This window comes from Sceloporus undulatus, chromosome 1, assembly GCF_019175285.1.
Source record: "Sceloporus undulatus isolate JIND9_A2432 ecotype Alabama chromosome 1, SceUnd_v1.1, whole genome shotgun sequence".
Taxonomy (NCBI): domain Eukaryota; kingdom Metazoa; phylum Chordata; class Lepidosauria; order Squamata; family Phrynosomatidae; genus Sceloporus; species Sceloporus undulatus.
The window spans coordinates 282,101,576-282,114,904 of record NC_056522.1 but is presented as its reverse complement, the minus strand read 5'-3'; the positions used below and the strand labels follow the sequence as shown (position 1 = coordinate 282,114,904).

Here is a 13,329-nt window from a genome sequence, read left to right as displayed (position 1 = left end):
TCCCTTCATTGGTGGCTTGACCCACGGAACGCCTGCGTAGGCATGCCCTTCCTTCCTCTTCAGCCCCAGGTCACGCTCACAACAGACGCCTCCACCACCGGATGGGGAGCCCACTGCAAAGACCTCTTCATGTCGGGGCAGCGGCACGTATAAAGCCAGCTTGCCTGGTCTCCTCCTCCGTCACGCCTCCCCTTGCCAGCGGACCTTGCTGGGACCTGCGTTTGCTGCCAGGCGGTTCTCCTCGGGTTGTCGGAGGTGCGCAGCTGCGCACCGGCCCGGGGAGGCCGCCCACGGACTGCATTTTGGGACTCCCGCAGTTACGCAACTGCGCAGCTGCGCATTTTTGCAGCGGCGCGAGGGCAGGAGGATTGTGTCCTAGCCAGCTTGGAAAAGAGAATGTCTGTGGTGCCATTTCTCTGTTCCTTTTATTGCTTGGTAGGGGGAGGGGGAGGATATGGATGTGGGGAATGCTTTGGCTGGGGAGGAAGAGGGTGAGTTCTGCACGAGCGGAGCTTCCATTGAGGTGGTGTGGGGCAGGGGGAGGTATGACGGTAGGAGAGTGGACTTGCGTTACAGAGGAAGGCGAGATCGATGCGTAATATCTATCTCTCCTTCCTGTCCCCCTCCTAACCAAAAGGACCTGAGGGTCATTCCAACCATGCCACAAACCCTGTCTCTGCTCCTGTACAATGCCAGGTCCATTAACAACAAGTCCCACATCATCCATGACCTGTTGGAAGACAGTAATTGTGACCTGGCTTGCATTAGTGAAACCTGGCTTGGGCCTGAGGGGGATGCTGTGTGGGCGCAGGCCCTCCCTGCTGGGTTTTCAGTGAAGGACCAGTCCAGGTTAGGTGGGCGGGGGGGGGGGTGTTGCCTTGGTACATAAGAACACCTTGTCTCTTGCCAGAAACCACATCCGTCAAACTTCCTTTATCGAGTGTATTTACTTGACCTTGAAGGCCAGGGACAGTCTAGGGATTTTGTTGATGTATCGGCCACCCTGTGCGCTAACAGACTCCCTTAACGAGCTGACACAGTTGGTTGCGGAGCTGATGTTGGAAACACCCAGGCTACTTGTCCTGGGTGACTTCAACATCCCCTTCGCGGCCAATTATGTTCCATCCGGTGCAGCTCAGGAATTCATGGATACCATGGCGGCCATGGGCCTGTCCCAATTGGTCTCGGGTCCTACGCATTCTGCGGGTAATACACTTGATTTGGTCTTTTGTACGGATGCGGAAAATCCGTGGGCGGAAATAACTAATATTTCTGCCCTGTCATGGACGGATCATTTCCTGGTGGAGGCAAAAATCAAGGCTTCTACCTAGATCCCCCCCGGGGGTGGTGGACCTATTAGAATGGTCCACCCTCGAAGGCTGATGGAACCCAAAAGGTTCCAGGAAGCCTTAGAGGGGCACATGGTTGGAAATGACGGCGACTCTGTTGATGCCCTGACTGGTATCTGGGATACCGGTCTTTCCAGGGCTATACACAGTATCGCTCCCAAGCGCCCTCTCAGGCCTGCTTCCAAACGAAAGCCCTGGTATACGGAAGACCTCCGGGCACGGAAGCGGGTTCTGCAACGGCTAGAGCACCGCTGGCGGAAACACCTATGCTTAGCCGACAAGGCTCTCCTAGACCGCCTTTTGGAGGACTACGGAGAGGCGATACGAGCAGCTAAGAATTTGTTCTATGGTGCTCGTATCGCGTCCGCGGAGTCGCGTCCAGCAGAGTTGTTCAGGGTAGTCAGGGAGCTAACTCAGCTCCCTCCTGCCCTGAGCCAGATCCTTGAACCTTCTAAGGCCTGCTGCGACCAATTTAACAACTTCTTTGCGGATAAAACCTCTCGGATAAGCGAAGGTCTTAACACCGGCATTAGGGCAGAACCTAGAGCAGAGGCGTCCAGAGCCTCCGTGGACTCTATTAAACTGGATCAGTTTGAGTTGGTTAGTACCGATGATGTGGACAAGATCCTTGGAAGCGTTTGGAAGACAACCTGCTCTCTCGATCCCTGTCCCTCATGGCTAGCGGCTCAGGGGGGACCGGTGATAACTTCGTTGTTACACCAGATTATAAATACATCTTTGAGGGATGGGCAATTTCCATCCAGCTTAAAATTGGCCATTGTAAAACCGCTGCTCAAAAAGCCCTCCCTCGACCCCCTGATGCATAATAATTATCGGCCAGTTTCGCTACTGCCATTTTTGGGGAAGGTGATCGAGAGGGCGGTTGCAATCCAGCTTCAATCGATCTTGGACGAACGGATTATCTGGATCCATTTCAAACCGGCTTTCGGGCGGGCTACGGGGTTGAGACAGCCATGGTCGCCTTGGTCGATGATCTCCGTCTGGGCATTGACAGGGGAAGCGTGTCCCTGTTGGTGCTCTTGGACATCTCAGCGGCTTTTGATACCATAGACCATGGTATCCTTCTGGAGCGCCTGGCAGAGGTGGGAATCGGGGGCACTGCGCTCCAGTGGTTCCAATCCTACCTCTCCGGGAGGTTCCAGATGGTGCAGCTGGGAGACATGTGCTCTGATAAGAGGGCCCTTATATCTGGGGTCCCTCAAGGAGCCATTCTGTCTCCCATGCTCTTTAACATTTACATGAAACCGCTGGGAGAGATCATCCAGAGACATGGGGCGCGGGGTTATCAGTACGCTGATGACACCCAAATAGTTTTCTCTATGTCTCCGACTGATGCAGTGACTGGGGATGGCATCTCTCCTCTTGTGGCCTGTCTGGAGTCGGTAATGGACTGGATGAGGGAAAACCGACTCAGCCTGAATCCAGAGAAAACGGAGGTGCTCGTGATAGGTTCCCCTGGCCCGGGGATGGCGGTGATTCCACCTGTCCTGAACGGGATCACGCTTCCTGTGAAGGACTCTGTACGCAGTCTGGGAGTGCTCCTTGACTCGTCGCTCCACCTTACATCACAGGTGGATGCGACAGTCAGGAGTACCTGTTATCAGCTTCGGCTGATACGCCAGCTGCGTCCCTACCTGGGCCGGAGGGACCTTGAAACTGTAGTACATGCTCTGGTAACCTCTCGCTTGGACTTCTGCAATGCACTCTACGTGGGGCAACCCTTGTACCATACCTGGAAGCTACAATTAGTGCAGAATATGGCAGCCAGACTGGTTACTGATACACCCAGAGCCAGTCACATAACACCAGTGCTTAAAGAACTGCACTGGCTGCCTATTCGCTTCCGAGCGCAATACAAGGTGTTGGTTATTACCTATAAAGCCCTAAATAGCTTGGGCCCAGGATACCTTGAGGACCACTTCTCTCCATACAATCTGCCCCGCACCCTCAGAACATCTGGGCAGCAGTTATTGAGGGTTCCAGGGGCCAGACTTGTCTCCACGTCCAGGAGGTCTTTTACCATCTCGGCCCCGACCCTCTGGAATTCTCTGCCCAACGAGCTCCGCTCGGCCACCTCCCTAGCCCAGTTCAAAAAGGGGCTGAAGACCTTTCTGTTTAATCTTGCATTCCCCGATATAGGCCCCAACTAGCTTTCCCCACCCCTACGTCAGCAGTGGCAAGCTGGCTAGAAGTGTTTTAATTGTTTTTAATGTATCTGTATTTGCTTTGTTTATTTGTAATTTTGTATTCTTTAAGATGTTGTACACCGCCCTGGTTATATAGAAGGGCGGTATATAAATAAAATTTTTATTTATTATTATTATTCGTCAACAGAAAGTGGTGCTCAGCGGAGCTCCGCTACCACATCAATGCTCTCGAGATGTTAGTGGTCTGAAAAGCTCTCAAGGCCTTTGAAACCTTGCTTCAGGATCAGGTAGTCTTGCTCCTCACCAACAACACAACGGTGATGTATTACATCAATAAGCAAGGAGGTACCAGATCTCTCACCCTCCTCGCTCTCACCCTCCAGATTTGGAAGTGGTGCATCCCCAGACGCATCACCCTGAAGGCCATCCACCTTCCAGAGGAGGAGAATGTGCTTGCGGAGAAGCTGAGCAGACCTCTAGACTCTTGTCACAAGTTGCAACTCAACCCCCATGGTGTACACCATTTGTTTTCCCTTTGGGGAACTCCGGACATTGACCTGTTTGCCTCTCATCTGAACTCTCATTGCAACCAGTTCTGCTCCAGGACTCCTTCCTATTCTGCTGGTCAGATAAGATGTTCTACCTATTTCCTCCCTTCCCTGTCATCGCAAGAGTGATAGCTGAGCTCCGAACAGACTGCTTAGATGTAATCCTTGTCACCCCGTGGTGGCCAAGACAACCGTGTCTTGCTCCTCTTATCCAACTCTCCAACAACTGGCTTCGACACTACCTCTCCGCCCTGACCTGACCCTCCACAACGGTTATGTTCATCACCTAGACATCATCTCGTGGCCTGGAGAACTGTACCCTGAACCACTTCTCAGCTTCGGTTCGAAAGATCATTTTGGCTTCCCATAAGCCTTCCGCTCAGTGTTCCTACTAATTCAAGTGGAACAAATTTTTGTCGTTCCTCACTGACAGAGGGCTATCCTCCTTGGAGATTGATGTCCCCATCATCATCGAGTTCCTGAACTCTCTCATCAGGTCCAGCCTCTCCATCTCTTCCTTGAGATGTTACCTTGCAGCTATCTGTGCCCACATTCAGTTTTCCGGCCGCCCGTCAATATTTCTTTACCCCTTGATGAAAAGATTCTTCAAGGGACTCAAAAACCTCAAGCCCCAAATCGCTGCCCCAGTGCCCACTTGGGATGTTCAACTCGTCTTGGCAGCCCTGTCTGCGGCTTCCTTTGAACCCCTTGCTTCCTGTGACCTCAGGCTCCTCACTTGGAAGATTGCATTTTTTGGTTGCACTGACCTCCGCACGCTGGGCCAGTGAACTCTGTGCCATACCGACTCTCCCTATCTCAATTTTTTTAGGGACAAAGTCGTCCTCGTTTCTTTCCTGCAAAATATTGTTTCTGTCTTTCATCTCAACCAAGACATTGTTCTTCCAACACTTGCTTCGAACCCAACCACCAACACCAAGTGTTCACTCTCTTGATGTCAGGCAGGCTTTGTCCTTCTAACTCAACAGGACTTCAGTCCCAAGGTGTTCTCGACAGCTTTTTTTCTGTTATTCCATCTCTAAGCTGGGACTGCCTGTCACCCCTCAACGCTTCTCTAAATGGGTGACCTCCACTATCCACCTCTCATATGAACTGTTTGGGAAGTCACCCCCTGCTCAAATCCGAGCCCATTCAACCAGGGCAATAGCTACTTCCTCTGCCTTCCTCTCCGGTATCCCCTTGAAGGACATTTGCAAGGCTGCGGTATGGTCTCAGCCACTGACCTTTATCATGCATTATAGACTTGATACCAGGCAAAGCCAGGAGGCATCCTTTGGCAGAGCTGTTCTTCTTTCCGCAAGTCACTGAGGTTAGTTGACAACTGTTAAATGACACAAATTCACACTGTTTTCTGGTTTAATTGCCCATTTATTTTATTACCAGGACATGCCCTCCTCCAGGAGAGTTTCAGCTTGTCAGTCTAACCCATTTGTATGCTTCACAGAGACCATGAAGAAGAAGAATAGGTTGCTTACCGGTAACTGTAGTTCTTCAAGTGGTCATCTGCGAATCCATACAAATCCCGCCCATCCTCCCCTATGTCATGTCCTGCGCTTTCTTCCTTGTCTGCTCTTATGGTGGACTGTTTGAACTGAGAAAGTGCGTGAAGACACCAAGCCAATATAGAGAGTGGGTGGAGTTACCACCAAAAAGTCTTCCCAAGCGATTCCAGTAGGATCAGAAATTGCTACAAGGGTGCAGAATAACCCATTTGTATGGATTTGCAGATGACCACTCAAAGAACTACAGTTATAGGTAAGCAACCTGTCATTATACATAATAGATGCTAAACACTGAGTGGAAAACTGCCGGCCAGTTTAGTGCTTTCTTTTTCTGTTTGCAAACTGAAGTGCAATTGATACCACATTTACCAATCATCTGCAAGCAATTCTCATGCATAAGAATGCTTTTTTAAAAGTTATCTGTGGTGACACAAGTCACAGGGAGTCAAAGAAATATGAAATGGCATTCCTAAATGTAGCTTGCTGGACCACTGGGACTCCCAGCTTCTTGCATGTTTGCCCATTTATGACTTTGACTTTGCCATTCTTTAGTGACAAGTGGGAATCTTTTCTTTAAAAAAAGGTTAAGGCCAATTTTGTTGACATCATTCCTTTTTTACTCAAACATTAGTCAAACATTTATTTTGTTATCATATTTAGGGTTGGTTTACAAAACTCTTGGATTGTTGCTTGTATATACTATCTTAAACAGTTAGTTTGACCATCCAACAGTCCAATGAAAAAGTTGTTGAAAATAGATGGATGACCTCAGTCCACTCGATGTTTGCAAAATGAAAGCTGTTTGTGTTGTTTCAGTCTACCCAAAATGTCTATGAGTAATGTCCACACAGCTGTTAGAACAGTAGTATCCAAGTAGCCACTTTAAATAAACTTGACCAGTTCAGAGTTGTGGGAGGAAAGTGTGAGTTATGGTACAACAGTTAGAGAGGTATGGCTTAAATCGTAGCCTGTTGTTCCCTTTCCTAGCATGGAGAAGAGTGAAGAGGAGCAAAGTGTTCTCAGCTGGTATTTGCAGGTGCCATCTGATTCTTTACCTCAGAACTCAGCTGGTGTCTGCAAACACCAGCTGAGAGCAGCCAGCTTTACTTCTTCTACCTTGTTGCCATCCAGGGAGTGAGGAACAAAGCAGAGTGGGAGAGCCTGCTGTTAACTCCAATCCTTCCTAATAAGTGATGCAAACATTCTCCAATAATAGCCCCATCAAAATAAAATATTAGCTATATTTTTATGGTGGAACTGGAAAAAAATCAAAAAGAATTCTTAACTACATGTGTAACTCTTAAAAGAGTTGGATGGCTAGCTCAAGGGTAGATCAGAAGGTATGCATGAACCAAATTCCAGGTTTAATTCCTAGCATCTCCAGTTTTGAGTGCCAGTGTAGTTTGAGTCCATTGGATGACATTTTCTAAGTCTGCGTCTGCACGAGCCAAATATCACATCCTCCTCCAATCCTCATGGCAACCAGTCTGGATGATGCAAGATCCAATCCCTGGCTGTGGTGCCAACTGATGGGATGACATAGGGCCAGTTCAAGACTGAACCAGTGGTATGCCATATTCATCATGAATTTAAATAAGTCACCTTTAGCTCTGGATCTTCCCCGAAGATTCAGAGTCCTTTGGAGTGATGCTGGGTGACTATTTACAATGTGTCTCACTGTGCTGCCTGCCACTGCTTCCACTGTGAGTCTCTCATTCTGAGGTCAGAAGAAGGCACCCAGCCATGTGATCAATGCTTGGTGCCTCATTTTTGGCTTCAGATGGAGTGATTGACAGCAGCAGTGGGTGAAAAGCAGGACATGCAAGCGAACAGCTGCCCAGTGTTGCTGCAGAATACCAGGTAACAGGAGGATGTTGAGGCTACTCCTGGAATATTCTGGCCTGTTCAGATATCAATTTAGTCTAAGAGAAGGGCAACAACAAACCTCTGAAGAAATCTTGTCAAGAAAATTGTGTGAGAGGGTCACTCTTAAGTCAGAGTTGACTTGAAGGTGCATAATGACCAAAGAGTCTTTAAAACAATGTAAGGGTTTCTTATTTCTGCTAACGTAATCAAGTCTGTCTAGTGATTCATGAACATTATTTTATGCTTTCATTTTTAACTTGTCATTTGGTCTAAGAACATTGTAGATTTTTAAAATATCATTAATAAATACACTTTGTTATTTTTATTTAAGGCACAATTCAATCCGAAGGCAGCTCAATCTCTCAAACCCAGACTTTAACATCCAGCAGATCCAAAAGCAGGAGCAGCTGACAGGGATTGGGAAGATCAAGCCAGAATTGTATAAACAAAGATCAGTGGACACAGATGATGGGCGGAGAAATAACAGCAAGTCTTGTGGGAAGCTCAACTTTATTGTAAAATATGATTGTGATTTGGAACAACTAATAGTGAAGATTCACAAAGCTGTGAACCTACCAGCGAAAGACTTTTCTGGAACTTCAGACCCTTATGTTAAGATCTACTTACTTCCAGATAGGAAAACAAAACACCAGACTAAAGTACATAGAAAGACCCTGAACCCAGTGTTTGATGAAGTTTTTTTATTTCCTGTTCCTTACAATGACTTGAGTACAAGAAAACTACATTTCTCTGTATATGACTTTGACCGATTCTCCAGGCATGACCTGATTGGCCAAGTGGTAGTAGATAATTTTTTAGAGTTGTCGGACTTCCCCAGGGAGTGTCATATTTGGAAGGATATTGAATATGTCACCAATGTAAGTATGACTCTTCTTTATTTTGAGATGTTATTTTCCAACCTACCTACTTTATTAAGTTGTCCACCTCTTTAGCCAAAGTGACAGTGAAGAAAATGACCTCTCGACTGCAATTGTTCTAAAATACCATAAATAGTTAAAATATTCATTATGTAAGAATTGCTCTTTGAATTTTAGCGCACAAGGCAAAAATCAGAATTTTGACAGAATAAAAGCATCTTTGGCTAGTTCTTATCCACCCTACTACTGCCCTGTTACTGTAGTGGTAGTGCACCTTTTTCATTGACAGGCAAAACTCATCAATGATCTCTCAATCTTGTGACTGTAGCACAGCTATTTTGGTGCACAAACCCTTCAATTCTGGCATTACAGCAGTCACATGGCAGGATGGGACCTAATTCTCCTTGCTCCTCCCCCCCTTTGCTATTTCAAAGGAATTATCTGTCTGTTGGATTTTTTAATTGTTTTTATCCTTGGTATTGCATGGGAAAATATATTATTTTGTTTAATCTCCTAAATCTCAAGGCAAATTAAAAAAAGACCACTTTAATGGGGGGGAGGGGTTTGTAGTTACACAAACACAGCAAAATTAAAAATAAATAAGTCAACAGACATGGAGCTAGACTGCTTTGAAATAGTGAGTGGGGGGGGGGGGCAGGAGGAGAATCAGGCCCCCTGATGCTGGAAATGAAGGGAAGACACTTAACACCTGTGTGGTGGCTTCCAAACTGCATTTGTGCAAAAGAAGAGAGATGTAATAACAAATGTTATCAAAGCAGTACAAGTGTTCCTGTTTCCTTTCATAATAGTTTATTATTTATTTATTATAATACGACTAGCCTGAGACCGATGTGATGATAGCCTTTGTTTCTATAGGAATGTGTCATATATCCTTGAATGACATCCCTATATTCCTTGTTCCACTAGATTTTTTCAGTGGTATACAGCAACCAAACCAGCAAAATGTCTATATACTGTGTGGTGTGCATGTGTAGTCAAATGTACAGCTCTGAACATTTTCAGGGTGTACTGTTTTTTTCTGCTACAATTCTAAGTTCTTTTCCCATACCCCATGCTTTCAGTAATCCGTTCTTGATCCTATAATACCAGTTCCATACTTTTATTACCATAACTGTCAGACTAGCCCAATACAGATGGCAAGTAATTCAGAAAGGACATTAGCAAGTTACTTCATCTGGCTCTGCAGATTTGAACTCTCTATTAATCTTGATTTGTGATCTGGATCCCTTGCCAAGGTCTATCCAAATCAGAACTGTAGGACCTTACCTGTATGTCTTTTGTACCAGGTTCTGGGTAGTGGATCTTGGAGTTCTATTTAAAAAAATAAAATTAGATCTGACAAGTCTATTTATTTCTCCATATCCTACCGGAATCAAATCTAATAATATATAACCTCAGTAGTCACATCTTTGTTCCCCGTTTATCCTTGTATATTTTTTTCCTCATCTTTCTCCATTGTTACCACATCTTCTATACTGAAAGTCCTTTGCATTAGGAAACTGTTTTCCCAATATTTACTGTGCAAGAGACGACAGCACAAACCAATGAGAAGAAAAGAGTTTATACTTAAATATTAGGAAGAACTTTTTTACTGTAAGTACTATTGGGCAGTGGAACAGGCTGCCTCAAGAAAGTGGTGGACTCTTCTTTGGAAGTCTATAAATAGAGATTGGATGGGCATCTTTCAAGAATGCTGTAGTTGTGTATTCCTGCATGGCCAGAGGTTGGACTATATGGCCCTTGCAACCCCTGCAACTTGATGATTCTGTGATTCTGTGTACATAGATGGCATTACATTTATATTAGCATTGGTATCATCTTTGAAGCTTGCCCCCGATTCTTGTGAGGTTTCTCAGGATGCACTAGTGCTGATTCTAAAATAATGGGCTCTATATTTTGAAACATATAGGCCTGTTACAGACTGCCAAAATAAAGCTGCTTTGGGTCTCTTTGGAGGTATGCTATTTAAATGATGCATGGGTCCTAAGAGCCCGGAGGTTGCGCCAAAGCCATACTCCATTCCTAAGCACTGGAGTGCAGCTTTAGTGCAGCTTCCGGATTCTTAGGATGCATGCATCATTTAAATAGCATGCCTCCAAAGAGACCTGAAGCAGCTTTATTTTGGCAGTCTGTAACAGGCCATAGTTTTAGAAACCTATAGACGGGGCACCTTGTGGTTACGCTAGATATTATAGTCTTACAATTCCCATCATTCCTGACCATTGGTCACACTGATTGCAGCTGATGGAGATTGGAATGTAATAATGTTTGAAGGGCTACAAGTTGTTCACTCCTTCCATAAGCATTAATAGCTTTAACAGGCAGACTGTTTTTGAGAAATGTGACAAGATGGATTCTGTGCTTCATCAGCTGAAACAATAAAACAGAACTACTTTATTGATTTTGAAAATTGTATGGTTGGATGCTACTCTGTTCATCTGCTACTTTCATAAAACAAGAAAGAATCTGCTTCAAAATGTTGTAATCTTGTTGAGTTAACAGATTTTTATCCAAGCTCTTTTAGGGCTAACAGTAAGGGCCAAAATAAGTCACATACAGAGTAGCACTTAAGAATATCTGTAGGTTCTAAATATTTTAATGGTTCTGTTATTCATAGAACCGTAGAGTTGGAAGAGACCACAAGGACCATCCAGTCCAACCCCCCCCCCCCGCCATGCAGGAAATCTAAATCAAAGCATACCTGACAGATGGCCATCCAGCCTCTGTTTAAAGACTTCAAAGGAGAGAGATTCCACTACACTCCGAGGGAGTTTGTTCCACTGTTGAACAGCCCTTACTGTCAGGAAGTTCCTCCTAATGTTGAAGTGGAATCTCTTTTCCTGTAGCTTGCATCCATTGTTCTGGGTTCTATTCTCTGGAGCAGCAGAAAACAAGCTTGCTCCATCTTTTTTATGACATCCTTTCAAATATTTAAACAGGGCTTATCATATCATATCACCTCTTAACCTTCTCTTCTCCAGGCGTTCCTCATAGGGCATGGTTTCCAGACCCTTCACCATTTTTGTCACCATCCTTTTTGAACTGGACACAATATTCCAGGTGGGGCCTGACCAAAGCAGAATATAGTGGCACTATTACTTCTCTTGATCTAGACAGAAATTGGTTGAAAGTGCTTTGGCTTTGATAATGCCTTTGGAATATTATGCTGAATTTAGTTCATCCAAGTTGAACAAAGAATTCTCCTTTGGCTGTGCTGTGGATTTTTAAAAACAAAATAGTGCAAGTGGTTTTTAATAGGTACCTTAACTTAATTAGACAGAGTGCTGGTTCCTAGATAATAAATTCAGTAAAAAATGTTTTTTACAACATTCTGTTTACAAATGAATATTTTTTCAATTTTCTGTTTCTTGAACCAACAACATAATTTCAGTATTCTGCATATTCTCCTCCTCTCTTGCTCTCTTTTTCTTTCAAATACAGTAGATTCAGTTTCAGCTCTTTCTGTAGCACACATCAGGGCAGTATTAAATTCATTCATATATTTGAATCAATGTAAGGTTTCTGAATATTTTTAACAGAGCTGAGTGATAAGGAAAAAAAACAGAACTGAGTTTTAGTGCAGAACAGAAAACACACATATTTTGACATTGCTCAGTTCTATATTTTAGCTTTTTTCAAACTTCAAAGAGAAATCTATTTTTAGATATCCATCCATTTTTATTTTTTTGCCCTAAATATATTTATCATTGAATCCCCTGCTCTTTGGTACCAGGTAAAGAGTTTTTGCTTTACTGTTGTCACTCTTTGTGATGGATATCTGTGATATTATGCATGTGTGAAGATAGTGGACCGGAAGAAGTTTCCTTTTTCCTGCTACCTAAATGCAGGGTCATCTACTGAAGCTGAATGGTGTGAGAACCAACACTGATAAAGAATTAATTAATCATGCAACTCAGATCTTTAGAACTGTCGAGGTAGAAGGGACTGCAACAGCCATCTTGTCCACTTCCTGCCATGCAAGACACAACTAAATCACTTCTGAGAGATGGCTATCCAACCTCCTTTTGAAGACAAATCCGATTATTGTCAGATTCGTTCTCACAGCATGTAGTGATGCCACCAACATGAACAGCTTAGACAAATGTATGGGTGATAGAGCTGTTAATGGCTTTTAAACATGGTGAATATACAATGGGCCCTTGGTATCTGCTGGGGTTTGGTTCCAGGGCCCTCAGGGGATACCAAATCCCTGGATAGTCAAGTCCTATTATATACAGTGGTGTAGTAAAATGGCCCCATCTATAAAATGGCAAAAATCAAGGTTTGTTTTGTCAGGACTCTGTGGCACACTTGGCCTGGAAATGACATGGATGTGGCCACTTGGTGGAACTGGAGCAGGGGTAACTACAGTTCAAGTGGCAGGTGTGTGAGTCAGCATTTGGAAGCTGTGCCTCATGGGACATCTGATGCAACATGCACAGCAGTTGAAGTCAGTCAAGGGGTGCATCATGGGATATGGTATGATGCAACCTGCCCTGGGGATGAAACCAGCAAGGTTTCATTGGTGGCAAGACACCACATGACTTCACAGAAGACCACCTATAAAAGGGAGAAGGTGATTATCTCCATTGTTGGGTTGTTGTGGTCGGTGACTAGCGAAGCACTTTGTCTGTATATAGAGCTGTGAGTACTGTATTCCAGATGGCTGTCTGGTACTCTGTGCGATATTGTATATAGTTTGCAACAAGTGAATTAAAGCCCTCTTGTTTGAGTGAGAGCGTTGCTGTTCAGCAGTGTTTATTTCTGCAAGCCGGGAGGTCAAGGCTGAATCCTGCGTGGGAGGAATTTTTCCTTCTCTGCCTGAAGCCTTTGCAGACGTCTCTCCAAGAGCCTTCTCCTGGCGTTCTGCCTGCATGGATCAACTCTGCACATGGTTGTAGTGGACACAGCGCATCTCTCTATGCCCCAACATGTTTGGGGTACATTGGTATATTTTTTAAAAAATATTAAATATGTAA

The 13,329-nt window shown here is 44.8% G+C and overlaps 1 protein-coding gene across 1 annotated transcript in view; it reads left to right on the top strand.

Annotated features, from left to right (window-relative positions):
- Window positions 1-13,329, top strand: part of SYT9 (synaptotagmin 9) — a 116,038-nt gene that overhangs the window by 70,307 nt on the left and 32,402 nt on the right. The window contains exon 3 of the mRNA XM_042443360.1: window positions 7,783-8,329. Coding sequence (XP_042299294.1) covers window positions 7,783-8,329 — 547 coding nt within the window. The remainder of the gene's footprint in view (window positions 1-7,782; window positions 8,330-13,329) is intronic.